We start from the raw sequence: 18,731 nt of genomic DNA on the forward strand, positions 1-18,731 counted from the left end.
TTGTGGGCTGAAGTGCTTAAGCAAAGTAAGCTGTCATGGGATAAGAGGGACGGTCCTCTCATGGATCAGTAATTGGTTAAAAGATAGAAAACAAAGGGTAGGAATAAATGGTTAGTTCTCAGAATGGAGAGAAGTAAATAGTGGTGTCCCCAGAGGTCTGTACTGGGACCAGTGCTGTTCAACATATTCATAAATGATTTAGAAAAAGGGGTAAACAGTGAAGTGGCAAAGTTTGCAGATGATACAAAACTACTCAAGACAGTTAAGTCCAAAGCAGACTGCAAAGAGTTACAAAGGGAGCTCACAAAACTGGGTGACTGGGCAACAAAATGGCAGATGAAATTCAATGCTGATAGACACAAAGTAAAGCACATATAAAATGATGGGGTCTAAATTAGCTGTTACCACTCATGAAAGAGATCTTGGAGTCAGTGTGGATAGTTCTCTGAAAACATCCACTCAGTGTGCAGCGGCAGTCAAAAAAGCAAACAGAATGTTGGGTATCATTAGGAAAGGGATAGATAATAAGACAGAAAATATCCTATTGCCTCTATATAAATCCATGGTACACCCACATCTTGAATACTGTGTGCAGATGTGGTCACTCCATCTAAAAAAATATATATTGGAATTGCAAAAGGTACAGAAAAGGGCAACAAAAATGATTAAGGGTATGGAACAGCTTCCATATGAGGAGAGAGATTAATAAGACTTTTTAGCTTGGAAAAGAGACAACTAAGGAGGGGGAAATGATAAGAGTGCTATAAAATCATGACAGGTGTGGAGAAAGTAAATAAGGAAGTGTTATTTACTCCTTCTCATAACACAAGAACTAAGGGGCACTACATTAAATTAATAGGCAGCAGGTTAAAAAAAAACAAAAGGAAGTATTTCTTCACATAACACACAGTCAACCTGTGGACTTCTTTGCCAGAGGATGTTGTGACGGCCAAAAATATAACAGCGTTCAAAAAAGAACTGGATAAATCCATGGAGGATAGGTCCATCAATGACTATTAGCCAGGATGGGCAGGGATGGTGCTCCTAGCCTCTGTTTGTCGGAAGCTGGGAATGGGTGACGGGGATGGATCACTTGATGATTACCTGTCCTGTTCATTCCCTCTGAAGCACATGGCATTGACAGTCCAAAGAAGACAGTTGGAAGACAGTCCAAAGTTCCATCTACCCAGTATCCTGACCCAGTATGGTCGTTCTTATGTTCTTAAGAGCTTTGCTAGTCCAGGCCAGCATGCCCAGTCCCTTGCAGGATCAAGCCACTAAAATGCATTGTTAGCTCCCATCCCTCCTCCTCAGTGATCCCAGAGTGCAGGAAAAGAGGGCTGTCAGCATATTCCACCATCTATTGGACCACTATACAGGCCCACCAATCAGATGCATCTCAGAATAAACTAGCTGTAAAACAGTGGTAGGTGGAAACAGGATGAGGCGAGTTGGAGAAATCAATCTGGGCTGTTTCTATTTTACTAACTAACTAACTTTACTATTTACTAACATATTGTACCTTTCCCTATTTTAAAATCTTCTCTCCTCTTTTGGTGTCTGTTGGATCCACAGTAACAAAGGGGACACTGACCTTGAACTTATCCTGCAAACACTTCATAATGTAATACACTGAGCAACCTTAATAACTGAACAATCACAGTCCCACGTACCTGCAAGAGTTTCCTATACCTAGGAGTAACACAGGAGATATTACTGTGCTGTAAAATACTCAGGAATGGCAAGTTCCCGTATTTTTAATAGCAGCCACTGTAGAAGCAGCTTTTCATTATTTTTTAATAAGTGGCAATTCTAGAAATTGATTGAAATAGGTTTTTAAAGTTATTTTAGTCCTGTGTATTTGTTAAAGCCATAATAATGAAGTAAACGTAATTCTCCCCACCACAGCCTTATTACAAGATTATCTGCACACGAACGGTCATGTAATTGAGATTTCAGAAGATTTAAAGCAGGTCTAGGAGCATCGGGAAACAACCATTAATATAAGTAGCAGGAAATCTTCACTTTAACAACAACAGGGAGGGATACATAAAGATATTATACAGTGGCAACAACTACCATGACAACTATCCAACACACTGTGTAGGACAAACACAGAGTATTCCCTATTCTCTGTATGCATTATTTGTCCATTTGTCCATAACAGAAATATACTGAGGCAAGTTATTTACAATGAAGTTTCACACAGTACTGCATGAATCTATTACTGTGTTACATAAGGCAATATTTTTGGGACACAAATTTTTCCTACTGTTGCTCTGGATGTTCACACCAACCTGAGCGATGCCGCCCACAAACTTGGTTTTGACCACCACATCGTCGTCATCCGCTTTCCTAAATGCTGCTTTCTGGGCTGCCCTGACAAGATTGTCAGATGCTCGTTTAACAGCATTCCCCGCAGCCTAGAGAGGAGATAAAAGGAATTTAGTAGCAAAAAACATGAACACACACTGTATATGTAATGTGGGCTCCTTCTGGGCAGGAGAGTGTGCTCCACTGAACCCCAGAGGCAGGACACTTGTTTTCCTCACCAAACACCAAATGTGAAAATGTTTTATCACTGAATGCCTCCATGGATGTGGAGTCAACCATTTGCTACAATGGCTGGTGTCAAGTGCCACCCAGACCACAATGCTGAGCCCCAGACAAGTCAAACACCTGGTGCCTAATGACTTGACTTGGCAGGCACTGGAGATGGTGGCCTATGGCTCATCTTGTCTCTGGAGTGGTACTTCTTCCTAACCCTCTGAGAACATCGATGGCAGGATGGAGGCAGATGACTGGGGCCTCTTGGTCAAGGTAGCGAGGGAGCTCGGGGTGGAATCTCAACTTGCTGGGGCGCTCACGGAGAGGGAGTGACCAGAAGATGGAGGTCTAGCCACAGCCTTCCTTTCAGTGTTCACGGAGGCTTGCATTGAGCGCCCCATGGGAACAATTTTAGGGGGGCCAAGGGCCTCTCTAGCTTTCTGAGTCAGCTTAGGCAAGGAGCAACATATGGATCGCGACTCAGGAATATTTCCCTCTCCGAAACAAAAGTTGCACCTGGAGTACCTATTGTTAAGTGGCACTGAAGCCTCCCATGAGGGGCAGGTTGTGAACCCTGGGGATTTCAATTTTGCCATATTGGTCGAGCCCCTGTATATGGTTGAGGGTCTGGCTGTACACTAAATATCTGACTAAAGCAGGTTTTTTTGTTTGTGCCAACTGGCATAAAGACACTAGATACTAATTAATAATACCAATAACTAATGCACACTAATGCTAGCACAGCGTGCAGGGAATCAGACAGTCACTGCAGGGGTTCCATCTTGCTGCCCAGGGTGATAAGAAGGAATGGAGGGACTGTTGGATCTGCTTCAGATGGTATGCCCTCATCTTGGGTGCAGGCGTGGCTCCAACGGACACTGCTAGCCAAAAATAATCTAATCTAGCATGCACGGGGCATATGTGCAGCACGAGAGGAATTCATGTGTACAATCATTCAAAGAAGAATTAGATGATTCACATGCATTTTCATTTCCCCAGACTCCGACTACAGCTCCTTCCAAAACAGCGTTCACATGGAACGCAGGTCAAACAACTTCTCCACAAGCTTGTCTGTCTGTGTGGGTGTCAAAGAGGAAACCAGGACATTCCAACTCCCATATCCACCCTATTGATGAAGGCTCCATGGAAACATGGATGCTATTGGCATAGCCAGCAGAGGAACCCAGGTGCTTGCCAAACGCACCAACACAAAATATGTGATGTGCACGAACCCAATAGTTCTGCTATAGTAAAGGGCATTACTTCCAAGTGGAAAGTGCTGTTCCCACCTTCAAACCTCCTCCACAGCTTGGTGGAGAAACTATTCAAAGCCTGTGTCCGAATACTTAAAAAGAAACACCTTTCCATAGCTCTTGGGCCTGCCTTCTTGAGCCTCGCGCTTAACTGTATTCTATGTCCATTTAATAAAATTTGCTTAGGGTAACCCAATGCCCTGATCTTCCTGGATGGGCAGGAAGAACATAATACTAGCGTTCGGTCCCCTTTTTTCGCCATTATTTTGCATTTAGAGTTCTTCCAGCCCCATCTTGGCACTCAGATACTAATGTGTGGACGGTTCTCCAGTTACTAACACATGACCACTAGTGTGACAAACCCATCCAACAGGAGTCCCTCATCAACTGCCAAAACTACCTCTGTTTTACCCGACTCCTGGCAGGGATAATATTACAAAACCATTGTTTTCTATTTAAACCACCACAGGACCCTAAATTTGCCTCAAGGTTTGACCATAATTAAAATGACAGTTCTATTTTGAAAAATGACTGAAAATAGACTCCTCTTGCTCAGATATCTGTACTCAGTCATAATTGCTGATTTTAGTAACAAGTAAGCGTATTGGTTTTTATTCCCACAAAACTTAGAACCAGAACCCAGCTGTTAGAACGCAGACTGAGACTACATGGCTAGAAGTCAGTAAAAGCTGCAGTAAAATCCAAGTTCATACTGAACGGTCCCTTGAAATGGGTGTTAACTACTTGTGCTAAACAATCTGTTCCACCTTGTATTTAGCTGCGACTCTGAATACGTTTCCCAGATTGGAAGAAGAGCTCGGTGTAAGCTCAAAAGCTTCTCTCTCTCTCACCAACAGAAGTTGGTCCAATAAAAGACATTACCTGCCCTGCCTTGTCTTTCTAATATGCTGGGACTGACACAGCTACCACACCACTGCATACAGTAAAAGCTGCAGTCATTTCTAAACTAAGCACATTGCAATTGTAAATCCTTGAGACAACAAGCTTAATACCCAGAGTGCAGTATTAACACAGCCACCTTTCAGATAAACTCTGCTCCAAAAGAGACACTCCACATGAAATCGAATCAGTTTTTACAAAAAATGAATTGCCAGTTCTGGTCCTAACCCAGAATCTGTTGTTTCTCTGCCAATGTTTGTGGTCTTACAACAATTTTCTTATTTTAAAATGTTCTCTCCTCTGTTGCTGTCTGTTAGACCCGCATGGCAGTATTAATGACAATTAATGACCCTGAACACTTGCATGACAATGCCCTTCACAGTGGATTTTCCAACTTCAAAATGATTTCCCACTGACCAGCAGCAATCTGGCATTTCAAGTTTCCATCGTGTGATCACCACTCACTTCTCCACTGTCAGTGAAGCTCTTATTCTGGTATCACTGCACTTGAGGGCTGGGGCGTGCTCGGCACACAGACCCAGGAACATGGCCTTCTGCATCTGGAAGTTTTGCAGCCACTGCTCGTCATCCCAAGCCTGCATTATGATGTGATCCCACCAGTTGCTAATCGTTTCTAGGGCCCAGCAGTGGCACTCCCCCTTCTGCAGCAGTTCCATGACCACCACCAACCACCCTGAAATGGGGTCTCACTACATCCCACAACAATCTGTCCTCCAAGAACCTGTCACGTTCCATGCTGATTTGGTTCTTCTTACGGCTTTGCAAATACCAGAGGATCATGTGTCCTGAGCTTGCAACACTTACCACAACAGTGAAGAGCTGTGCAGGCTCCATGCTTCCATCAGAGATGGCAGACAGCCAGGAGAGCTGCGCAGGCTTGTGGGACGTTTAAGAGGTGTGAAAATTATAGGATATAGATGACATTATGGAATGAGCCAGTTGCATGCTTGGAAGTTGACCCCTTGCTCCCAGTAACCCTGTACGACTTGATTCTGTCCCACCAAGTACTGTCAAAACCTCCCAAAAGACAGTGTGCTGGGTGGTGCCAGGTTATACAGTGGAATTCCTACCCAAGGTGCTTGGTGCTGTGCATTGGCACAAGCACTCCTGGTGAGTATGCCCAGAACTGGTGCAAAGAGCCAAGTATACACATGGACAAGCGATATACTCATTGCAGTGGCTTGATGCCGACGTAATGTGTGTCAACCAAAGTTTGTAGTGTAGCTATGGTCTTAGTGATGTACTTAGTTTAAACATGAGTAGTCTCTCAGAAATCTGGTAAGCACATGCATGAGTGTTTGCAACTGAACATACACTGAAAACAGAAAAGCCAACTAGACACACAGCGATGTCAAGAAACACCCAGTAAACAGACTGAAAAGATAATTTCCCCCAATATCTTTCAGTTATAGTAAACTGAAGTGTTACTTCTGACTTCAACAAGTACAATGTTTTCTAACAGCAGTTTCATTTTGGATGCATTACTAACAGGCAGGGTGGCACTCTCTCTGTTTTTGATTCTGAGACCGTTACTATTAGTAGAGTTCACTCTGATCACTATATTCTCCCTCAGCTGGTGCGAGGTACAGACTACTTCACATTTCTATCTTTCTAAAAGTTCAACCATCTCGAAGGTAATGGCTACAATGATCACAGAATGAACTCCAGATGCTGATTAATAATGGCAACATGCAGCATGGCAGCCTTGAACTTAACACAACGTATTTCACTACTGGAGAAGATAAAACCCAGCCATGATTTGTTCAGGCAATTTCCTGAAGCTATTGGCTGAATTCTGGATTTGTTGAAAAGGCATGACGGTGACTGTTACATAGCTCTGAGATGGATTTTTACATTGTTTATGAACGCTGTTACCTGTAATCTTCTCATGGCCTCAGAGTCTTGATCAGCCTTCACTTTGCAAGCCACAAGTAACTGTGCTGTAGAAGCCGCAACTTGTTTGGCAGATGAGATGAGTTTCTCCTCGCTAGCATGACCTTGTACCGAGGCATTAGCTGCCTCACACAGATTGCTGGTTGCAGCTGCCACCATTCGGGCCTAGGAGTCAATAACTAAAGTTACTCAGCGTTCTTGTTTTTCAGAGACTTTCAAGAGAAAGAAAAAATTGAAGTTACTCACAGCGGAAATAAGTCCCTGAGACCACTGTCCATCATCCACTGCATTTGCAAGGATAGCTCCAACCTGGAAGAACCGTTCAGACACTTGCTTAGAGTGAAATATAAAATGCAATTGCCTTGATTTGCATTCAAAGACCATAACCATCTGAAAAGGAAACTTTATGTACACCTCCCCCTTCCCCCCAATTTATCTCAGTGCACACTATCTAATGATGACAGAAGAAAATTTCTGACTTACATTCCTATGCTAATATAAGTCAGTGGTTCCCAGACTCTGGCATGTATCTCTGTACTAGCCAAGGTTTTCTGACTAGGACTCTAGGCGCTCCTGCTCCCACCATAAAAATGTGCCTTTTATGGCTGTTGATCCCCTGCCATTACCTGTCTCTTGTTCATTCAGGGACACTCTAAACTACATTGTTACTTGAGCTGCTCCAGTCTTGCTGTAAGTTTAGAGAAACCAATAAAGGGTACAGCTCAGGATTTGCCTGGTCAAGGCTTGCCAGAAGAGGCTGGGAAATTCTAGTAAGTTGAAAGGATTTGTTCCTGTCTATAACGCTCATTCCTGACATTCACGCCATTGTTCAAGGCTACTGATTTTTCAGTAGAGTTATGCTATATTCCTTCAGTATGTTCAAGCTGCCACTAAACAGAAAAACAAAGTTCCTTCGAATTCCCACACTCCTGCCTGATGTTGGATTACCAAGTCAAGGTAGCAAATACCTTTTTCTATGTGTTCATACAGCACTTAGTACTATTGTCTTCTGATCCCAGTATTCCCAACCCCATGTATTCAGAAATCATGAGTCAGGGCCCCCCAAAATTGTGAGATTAAAGAAAAAAAAAGTTTGGTGTCTTTTCAATTGTATTCTGGTTTTTGAGCTGTTAGGGTTCACATTTTCCAGCTTTTCTCCTCAACCATGAAGGCTGCAAAATTGTTGAATTTCTTTGAAAAATGAAAGCCAAAATTGTCATATAATTGCCTGACTTCCGAGGTGGGGGTTAAAGAAAAACACAAAAATTTGCAAGACTTTTGATACAGCTGGAACATCCTGAGTGGGGTTAGTCTGGACACTAGTGCCTGGGGAACAAGAAAAAGTAAAGTAGATCAGATCTGACTTCATAAAACATTACCTTTATTCCAAAACCTGAAATAGCTGCTTAATGTCAAACTAATGCCACTGCAACAATTTCATATGAGAAGGCAGAACAAACTGGAAAGAAGGAAGTTTAACAAACCTTTTTGCTGAAACATTTCATTGACTTTTCCTGCAAAACATTTTTACAGCCTTGGCTGACTGCTGCTGGGAATTTATATAGGACAATATTGTGTCTGGTCCACATGGTTGAATGAAGGGGTAAGAACTCCCTGTTACCTTCTTCTCTTCCCCCACACGGCCAGTGAGGGGAATGGCCTGTTAGCTGTTACCAAGGGAGCTATTTGCTGCTTGTCATTGAGGTGATAGGCGGGTAGTAGATTGAACCATGGCCCCCTCACCAGGCATCAGCCATCTCTTCTGACACGTGTAAAAGGGTGGAAAGTATGCTGTACTGCTTAAGGAAATGACACCAGACTGCATCCTCTATGTGCAGACAGGGGAGATATGGGAAGCATTCTGTCTGCTCATTTCAAAGGCCATTATGCTGTAAATCTGGCTAGCAAGTGTCTGCTGTAGACAGGAATTGGAAGACACCCACGGTACCAATTAACTGAAGATTGATAATTAGGAAACAGGTACCACGTGTATGTCTTGAATTCATTATCTCAGAAGAATCTTTATTAATGTTCATTTACTTGTGAATGGTTCTCTGCCTAATGAAAGGATCTGTTTTAAACCACTCCAAGTTAACTCCAGTTGAGCCTGAGCAGCAAAGTTTGGATCCTTCCTGAAGCTCTTCCAAAGTACGTGGGTGTTCAGAGCGAGAGTTTAGGTTCGGCTCTGCCCTTAAGTGGCACCGCACTACTTGCTGGATTAGTTGAGCTGGAGAAGGCAGTGCTCATGCCAGCAGGCAACCCACTGTTGATAAAAGGCACTGACTGAAAATTCCTTGTCTTAAAGAATTAGTGTGTTAGCATGGGAGAGCCGGGACTAAGAAGTCTTCCATCAAAGCTGGAAGAACAGATTTGCTAATATGGCACTACACTTGACTAATGTGCTCACATCAGAATGACAAGCTATTGTTTTCCTGGAGTGAAGGAATGAAAGTGTTTTTAGCAATTTCTCTGAGCTCTGCTGGAACAAGGCACAAGTGCTGCTTGCTTCCATCTCAAAAAGACATGAGGAGAAAGATGTAACTGTTCCCTCTGACAAGAGGTCTAAATTGACAGATATTTAGGACTTATACCAGGATATATTCTCTTTCTCTTCCGGGGTGGTGGTGAGTAAAGCAAAGGATGCTCTACATCGTAATGTAACTAAATTTGAACAAGTTCTGTCACAAAGGCAAACAATGCAATAATCTAAAGGTACGTCTACACTACCCACCTGATCACTGGTAGTGATCGATCTATCGGGGATCGATTTATCGCGTCTAGTGTAGACACAATAAATCGATCCCCAACTGCTCTGCCGTTGACTCCTGTACTCTACTGCAGCGAGAGGCGGAAGTGGAGTCGACGGGGGAGCGGCAGCAGTTGACCCGGAGCCGTGAGGACGCGAGGTAAATCGACCTAAGATATGTCGACTTCAGCTACGCTATTCTCGTAGCTGAAGTTGCGTATCTTAGGTTGATCCCCCCCAGTGTAGACCAGGGGTAAGTGGAGCAATAAGGCAGGGGTCTAAATTCTCATTTGCTTGACTATTCTTGCTGCCAGTTTTCAATAACTATCTATTTAATAAGCATTTTAAATAAGTTCTATAGGAGATCTTTTCGAACAGTTACAACATGACAGTTCCAGAACAACTGCTTTGTGATCACGGTGGAACCAAACACAAGTTCCCTAGGAAGCCCAGCTGAATAAGACAGAAGAAGAAGAAATGGAAGTGAAATGGAATAAAAAGCACTCAATGCTAACAAGGCAAATGGACGCAGAGCCATTTTGTAAGCACTTTAGTTGTCCTAGCAATAGCTGTAAGTGCATCCATTTGCACTTGCCTAATTTGTGTTCATACAGGGGCCCTAACTGAATCATTCAACACACTGAAGGCACAATTAGTGATGCCCTCTGCTAATCTGGACCAGAATGTTATTGTTTACTACTCCGTTTCTTTTTAAATCCCAAAACGTACTATGGGACCATACATCATGAGCCTGGATCATTGCCCTTCATGAACAAGAAACAGCTGAGACATTTGAAAGCCAAATATCTAATTACATTTGCTATGTTTAAAGAGACTTTTCAACCAACCCCGGCCAGGGCATGCAATCCGATAGATTTACATTTTTATTAGTCAATCCAGAGTGCCTTCCATACATAGAAAAATTAAGAAACGACATGTTTTATAATTTAAAATAATTCCGCTGTGTTGAATGTCCTGTTCACCCACCTTTCCCTGTGCCACCAGCTCCCTCTGGGCTGCCGAGGCTGACTTGACTAGGGCACTGGTAGCAGCTGCAATGGATTTAGCTGCTTCCAGGATCTGTTCTTCAAAATCCAGAGTCTCATCGGCTTGCTATAAGCAAAACAGAACACTGTCACACACAATTCAGAACAGAATGGTTTCTCTTCAGTTTCCAGGACACATTTTCTTTGGATTCTGTAATCCAGCTCTACACAGAGACAAAAGAATCTACAATGGCTTATTTGCATTCTACAAAGCACTTTCCTGGGGCCTAAATTAAGAGACAACAGTATTAACTATTGGATACAAACATAAATATTAACTTGAAAGTAATGTTCCCCTTGTGGCCAACCTTGTGCAAAATTTAAAGTGACAGATTTTATTTAAATACCACACACAAGATATTTCAGTGCATGCCACTGAGTTTCTGGTTTCCACCAGAATCATTAAAAACTCTTTTAAAAAATACAGGTAAAGCAGTAGTCTGAAATGGAATTCTCGTTTTCCCACGCAATATTATCTTCGTAGTATTCTAACATGGTTTGTTTGCTGAGATTATTAGAGTTTGTTAAACAAAGCACATAGTTACTTAGTAAATATAATAAAGGGAATGCATAAAAGCATTAAAATAAACTACAACTCTAATGTTATCATTATGTTTCTTTGTTGATCTGTAATGAAAAGCACAACATAATTATCAAGTAAGCCCATTAATTAAATTGCTTTTTGTAAGCTGCATCACTTCACTGAAAGCAAGTACTGCAAAGCAGTCCAGTCTAGTCCTCTTGGAGTTACAACATGTTGAAGGTCTGTTTGAAACCATTCAAACACCTAAACCAACATTGTAACAAGCATGTACTGAACAGGAAGATTAATGGCTCCTAATAATATTTTTCACGAGATGAAAGAAACTATTGCTCTGTAAATGTCAGTTTCCTAAACCTGGGCTTAACATGAATAAAGTAAAACAAACAAAAAGCTTTAAGCCATTTAAATCTGCACAGGAACGTTATATCTATCTCCTCCTGGGTTGTGTCTATGCTGCCAGCAAGGATGGAGTGTGTCTGTTGCATGTAATGTGGCTGCAATAGCCTGGGCAGGTCAATATGGAGAAGCTGCTTTGCCCATGTGTCAACCTCCCCCATCTACTCCTAGCTTAGGTATGTTTATTACTTTCAGAACAATTACAAGCATGGTTATAAGTGTGCGTGTGTTATTGGTTGGTTTGCTTTGATTTTTACTTTGACTGTGACCATGAACAAATGATATATTAAATGGCACCAAAAGCAGAAAGATCAGCGAGGGCATTAGGGCATATGTATGATGCATTCCCTAACAGGACTCCTTAAGAGAGATGGGTCTTTTCCCACAATTCACGCAAGTACAGCTTTCTCATATCACAACCACAAACTCTTCTAACTGAGACTAAGCAGTGTTTTGAGATGAAATGCATAATGTTCAGATTCTTCTCATATTTTTGGTACCTTAGTAGGGTGTGGGAAAGTAACCGAAACAATGGACATGTTTATTACTTGTCCTTTACACACACTGATGAGACTTGACTATTCAAATAACAAAGTGAGTTAACATCTGATGAAACAGAACTTTCCACATGAGCTTGGTCTGTAATGTATGATTAGATCAATGGCCATAACAGCTAAAGGCATCTGTCGCTAGCACTGGTTTTAATAACAAGAAATGACATCTCCTGTCAAAAGGTTAACATCTTCCCCAGTGAATCTTATTTCTGGTGGTACCAACTCCACTCTTGTGGCTGAACCTCTCTTATGTTGTATTGAATTGAGATTTAAAAATATTTGTTGTAGGGACCCTGTCTTCCTAAGTGTTTGAAAAGCACCACATACATCTATGGTACCAAAGACTGAACACTACCCTTATTATCACATTTTACTCCACCATTCAGAACAGCTTAATACTTGGTGGCCTTCAGGTGGTTTGTTTTTGGGTGGAGGATATTAGACATACAGCACTTTCAGGATTAATCTGGAGATCTTTCCTTCAGAGAAAGTAGCATATATTCATATGTAAATATGAAAAAACCCAAAATACTCCTAAATTGCAGTGCCTAAACATTTAAAATTTGTTGACCATTTTAATTACCGTGTGCCAAATCCCACTTGAAAGCTGCACAGAGCTGAAAGCCATGATGTGGAGAGTTTATTCAAATTTTCAAAAGTGTTCAGCATCCAAAATTGGGGGCAGATTTTCAAATGGGCACAGCAGCCACCAGCTCCTGGGTGCTGCATCCATTTGAAATACTGAGCACTTCATTGAGGGGTCTAAATGAGGGCAGAGTCTTTCTGAAAATATGGCCATTCCTGCATTTCTCCCAATTTGCCTTTACAGAAGGAAAAGGTATTTTTAATATCAGCCCCTTGTTTCTATAAATGTTTCTAAATCAAGGGGCTACAAAGTGCAGTGATTTTCATGCTCTAGCTCATCTGTAAAGACCTAACTTGATGTACTGGTGAAAATCACAAACAAAAGTCACTTTTGTGAGGTGCTCTCATTCTAGTTCTCTGTGGGACACTACAAAACCACCAGACATATTCCGGGGGAATTAGGAGCCACAAGGGGCTCAGAAGTGAAGTAACTGGAGCACTGCACATACAATAAGAAATATCTTGGGAAGCTGGTATACAGAAGCATGCACATCCCCTGCCCGTTCAATACCCAATCAAAAGCCAATTGTATTCTCCTGTTACTTTCATGGGCATTAATTCATGTCTCACAGTTTAAAAAACAAGCACCATAGGGTGCTTGATTCTACAACATTTCATATAACTTCTACCATGTGAATAAAACAGAAAGTCACAAAGTCCAGCATCCATGGAAGTCAAGGCACCGGTGAAGAAATATGGCATCCTAAATAAAAACTATTTAGCATCAACTTTTGCCATGTAATGATAATGTTGGAGGGCACCTTAAAGGACGAGATAAAAGAACAAGAGCTGCCTACTAAATACAGAATATTTGCCTCTGCTAATTAGGAACAGCACACGTGTATATCTGTACAAAAGGGTTATGATAAGGAATTACCATGTTAATGAAACAAGTCATCTCAGCAGATGGATTTTTGGCTGTGTTTGTAATGCAACACCACCACAACTATAGTATCTAAACACTAACGTGGCCTATGATTTATGCAACAGGCCTCAAATGTTAATCTCTTACTTTGATCACTAACACAAGGGCACAATTTGTAGCCCAGAGGGACTATATTTAGCTCAGTTGGTATCATTTTTTGAAAACATGCTTAGGTAAATTTGGCTCTCTTGAAGTGAAAATCTAATAGCACACAAAAAAACTGCCCAAGCTTCATGGGAGCGGACAGTGGACAAGTTGCAGCTCATATTTCTGCCACTGCGCTGCAACGCTGCTCTTTCCAGTTCTGGGCCTCTACAGAGAATGCAGCGCCAACTTCACCCAAATATCTCCTGGTTTGGGGACAAGGGCCAAAGTCCACTGTAGAGAAGGTAAAGACCAGCAATTCCATCTTGATTACAGCTGAAATCCGAATTCAAGTACCAAGTAGAGGAAGGTTAGTACACAGCTCCATCTACCTTTTGCTTTTGCCTCTCTGATGTATCACAGTACAGTTTTCATTCACTGATTTTTAAGAAAAATACTGTCTTGAGCTGGAATTATGGAGCCTGTATCCAAACCTGTGGAAGCGTCCATGAGCTGAGAGCTATTTTACTTCTTTATATCAATAGTAGTATCTGCACTATTCTTTAAATGGCCGTGCTATAAGGAAGTTAACTCTAATTTTTCTACTGAATCAGCGAACAATTCAGCAACTATTTTTATGATGGATTTTATTTATTCACACAGCCTAATAAAATGCTCACTGCCATGGCTTAACTATATGGATATCTAGATCAGGGCTAGAAAGCTTTTCAATTAGCCCTTAACTACTGAATTAGAAATACCTCTACAACATGAAACACCTTCTCAAAATATTCTACAAGTTTCCAGAGAACCAACCCCAGCTGGGGAAGAAAAGTACCCGTATGGGATTCATTCAGCATAGCATGATGTGCTCAGTGTTGTACATATAAACACAATGTAAAATGACTAGTTGAAAAAGAATTGCAGGGAAATCACATCTCGCATCACTGAGAAAGCTATGGTGCAGCTACTAAGGTGCTGATACTAGGGGCAGGCATAAGACCTATCATGGGAATGGATAGCTAAGCACTAGAGCTGGCTGGAAAACAGGTTTTTCCCTCTGCAGAAAGTTTCTATGAAAACGAATTTTCTTGTTTTTACTCATGTTTTCAGCAGAAAATCTTGACTTTTTCAAAAAACTAAACCGCAAATTTTTCAGTTATCTGAATACTTGCCAGTTTTCTGTTTTCCAGCTAGAAGTCAAACGTTTTCTGTGGAAAGCAGATGCTTGCCAGGGTAAATTTGGTTTTGTCGAAAACCACTCTCAATGGAAACTTTTGACCAGTCCTATGCAGCACCTCCACATAACCAGAGGGGGATCTGATCTTACTCTGCTATTTTCTTCAACAGGTCCACTCTGTCCATTCCTTCCCATTATTTTTGTCCTTGACACACAAGTAAAAAGTGGGCACACCGAGGGCTTGAGACACTGCTCAGTGCAGAGGACAACTACTGCTTAGTCATGCTTGTGGGCATGCTTACCCACCCCTCATGCTGGTCTTGGAGCACAACTAGCTTGCACATCCTGCTGGGCACAACAAAAGGTCCATACTTGTTTTCACCTACACCCTAGCAGTGTGGTTTGAAGGGTATACCTCAAAAGGAGAGGTCCAAACTTTTCACTACATATACAATCCAAGACTGAGCAGCACAACAAGTCCTACAGGAGGAGTCACTGTCCAATGTCATTTGGCTACTCTTTTTGTGTCACAAATTGTTTTTGTTCATTTTCATCAATATTGCTCTCAAATTATGCAGTTCTCAGAATGCATGAACATGAAACCAAGACTTCCTGACATATGTGACACAAAATTCCACTGTTTATATCTTTAGTCCCTTGAGATGGCAATTTGGGTCACTTTAAAAACCAAGCTCACGAGACTTAATAATGTTTTAAAAAAATCAAAGTCAACATCTATTTGCACAAACTTAGGCTAATAAGAGTCATCATATGCTTTGATGATTCTGTGATCTGCAGGTAGGTGAAGGGAGAGAGAGTCTGCCACATGAGATCACAAAAAATAAATACAAATTACTGGGCCGACTACAAAAGGGTTTAGGATAAAACATTGTCACAAAACGGTGACAAAAATACCATGCTGTTATTTTTTAAAGAGTTAGATACAGATATTTTTGTATTTCCTTACTTTTAACCAGTTTCCTACACATCCTTCCAATGTAATGGACAGCATGAATAGGTTCAGGATCAGTAGAAAAATGAGTGAACCACCATTAACTTGTTGCCAACAGTCATGAAAGACAAACCACGTTTCTTCTGAAGTGCCTCTCAGCTTCAATTTAATAAAGAGACAGCAACAAGGGTAAGTTACTGCACACAGCCAGGTAAACACAAGAGACCACTCCTATGAGATTCAGTACTTGCACGGCTGCTGCCCATTATAAATGAACCTATGCAACTTACACATCTCCCCAAGAACAACCCTATTAAAAAGAGTACTTCACAGTATATGTTTTTAAAAAAATCAGATTAGAATGAGAGTCTGCAGGAAAGTCTTCTAAATCTGCTTGTGATTTAAAGTATTCCTTCATATTGCCTTATACTACTTTATAAACCCCCGGAGACAGGGCAGGACACTATAGGAATATGTTTGATATATAGTTGGATTAAATAACAACCTAATATATCAAACATATCACACAGAGCCCTGCAGAAAAGGCATCCAGGTTTGATTCATCTTGGGGGGCGGGGGAAAGACACACTGCTGAAGGCTAACAGCAGGGAACTGTTATCGACTGCTAAAGACGCAACCCCTTGCCTTGTGTTTGAAGGCATAAGCCTGCACGGAGGCATGAAGAGTGCACCAACAGGAATATAATGCACATACAGCAATGGCCTCTGGTGATGTACCTAAGCCACAACATCGTTTTCCTATAACTATTTCTTCCATTGTAAGAGTTAATGAAACATGTCATTTTTAATTCCATAAAATAAATACAGAGACCACTTTTTCTTTTCCTTTTTTTAACTTGCTCTTTTGGGTAGTTATTTTGTACCAGGTGGTATCTTTACAGATCAAGGACCATATTATATTAGAACAGGCAATATAAGGCCCCAAAGCAGAAGATATTCAACCCACCAAAAAAGACGCCACAATCAGTGTAAATCCATAACTGTGTTGTAAAGGACACATCACCCACTATAACCTGTTTTATATAACGAACAGAAAAGTTTGTACAGCTCAGCAGACCATTTTCCCCGTTGAACACCACAATTAAAATCCAAGACAGTTTGTATTACACCTGAAGGAGGAACAGATAAGGAAGGTCTTCCTCAAAATACCTTTAGATACACAATCTCAGAAACCAGACAAGTACTAAAACATCATCTGGACGTTGTACCAGTAGTCAGAGCATTTAAGCTTTTGAACGGTGAGGGACTGTATCTGCTCTGTAGCCAGGCTGTTGTGTTTAATTCAGAAAGAAGGTACATTATGCAATAAAACATGGACAGGAGTTCCTCAACAGAATTTGTTAGTCTTTAAGGTGCCACAAGTCCTCCTTTTCTTTTTGAGAAAGGAATGATCCTCCTGAAGTGGAAAGTTGCTGCCCCACTCTAGACATCTTAATTTTATTAAGACAGCAATGGGAGGTATGTGGTGCAGAGATGCAATGGGGTGGGGGCACAACAAAAAGATAAGGGAAATGGAATAAAATACAGAGATGGAACAAAACTAGTGCAGCTCAATTACAAAATTAGAACAAGTGTTAGCTTTATTGTTTCATTTCTATTATATTAATAAACTGGAACATAGACAGAGATCAAATAGTAAGGATTAAAACAAACAAGCAAAAAACCCCACAAAACCCCAAGAATTTTGGAAGGGATCCAGACCCTCAGACTTCAGAGTGTAAATCCACCTCTAATTAAGAGGGGTGAGGAAGAAACTTTCCCTGCAGGCCGGGGCCTATTACAGGCTCTCCAGCAACTTTTTTCTGAAGCTAATGGCTACCGCCAAATGCAGGATACTGGGCTAGATGGACCATTGGTCTGATCCAATATAGCAGTTTTTATGTTTCTGTATTTGGTGGACTGTGTATAAGAGAACAGGTGTTGTCTAATTACTAATTTAGATTTGAGATTACTAATTACAAATTTAGATTTGAGTGACAGAGATGCCTTGTTGATACAGAAGTTTAAGATTGAAACATCTAAGAGTGAGCTACCGAAAACATTCTTCCCCCTACAGGCAGTATCTCCTGATCTGTGTTGAAACACATTGATGGGCCGGAGATAGGAAGCACACTTTGATGCTGTTCTCTGCTCTGTGGATAAACAGAGGGCTTGAAATGTAAAGTGGGGTCATTCCAGTACCTTTCACTTGCATTACAGTAAATGTTTGTGAAAGATAAATTGAATTACGAGCAATGGAAGGAAAGTTTTATTGCAAAATGAAATATAAATCCAGAGATATGAATGCGTTTTCCACAAAATGACAAAGAAAGAGCCCAATAAAGCACCGGCAGATTGAATGCTCAAATTAACATGTTAAATGAGGAGCAGGTGTAGGATTTGGATTAATTTTTAAATGACAACGGCCACTGGAATGGTTTAGATGTTCGCAGGAGAATGGTTTTAAGGTTACTGGGCAACTCAGATATTCTGTTGTGTAGTGGTTGTGTAGAAAAGGTGTTAAAGGACTTTTCCAGTCTCAATCCTCTGCTTTATATAATCTCCTTACAAGCGACTTTCTTTCTTCACAAAAAATGAATGTACCAATTACAAAACCCATGGAACAAAAAAAAGCATTGCTCTTTCGTGGACTTCATTCTCCCCACTGAAAGAAAAATTCCTCAAGCAGTGGGCATCACCATAGCCCATCTTGTGAGGCTATTAAAAACCATCTTAATCTTATGCTCCTGAATGACAGAAAATACCACAATCCCCTGACAACAACGGTCTGACACTGAATGACCTTTAGAACCTGCTTGCTTGGAAAGACTCCTCATCTGCTTAGAACAAAGTCGGGTAACTCTGAAGCTACTGAGAAAAGGACATGACCATGGCATTGCTTTCTGAAGTTAATGGCAGACCTTATTTTTATTAAAAGAGGCCCAGTCCTGTGTCTCATGGAGATTTATTTCAAAACTTGTCAGGGGCTCTACACTGTGGAGTGAAGTGATTCTGTGTCATGCCCCCACTCCCTGAACTGTGCAGG

The 18,731-nt window shown here is 41.3% G+C and overlaps 1 protein-coding gene across 4 annotated transcripts in view; it reads right to left on the reverse strand.

Annotated features, from left to right (window-relative positions):
- Positions 1-18,731, reverse strand: part of TLN2 (talin 2) — a 342,028-nt gene that overhangs the window by 2,639 nt on the left and 320,658 nt on the right. For 3 of the 4 annotated variants that reach the window (XM_074966154.1, XM_074966153.1, XM_074966155.1), the window contains 5 exons: positions 10,348-10,473; positions 6,861-6,923; positions 6,597-6,779; positions 5,526-5,597; positions 2,298-2,423 (listed from right to left, as the gene is read on the reverse strand). In XM_074966154.1, the coding sequence (XP_074822255.1) occupies positions 2,298-2,423; positions 5,526-5,597; positions 6,597-6,779; positions 6,861-6,923; positions 10,348-10,473 (570 nt within the window). The remainder of the gene's footprint in view (positions 1-2,297; positions 2,424-5,525; positions 5,598-6,596; positions 6,780-6,860; positions 6,924-10,347; positions 10,474-18,731) is intronic. The other variant, XM_074966156.1, reaches the window with a different exon arrangement.

This window comes from Natator depressus, chromosome 10, assembly GCF_965152275.1.
Source record: "Natator depressus isolate rNatDep1 chromosome 10, rNatDep2.hap1, whole genome shotgun sequence".
Lineage (NCBI taxonomy): Eukaryota > Metazoa > Chordata > Testudines > Cheloniidae > Natator > Natator depressus.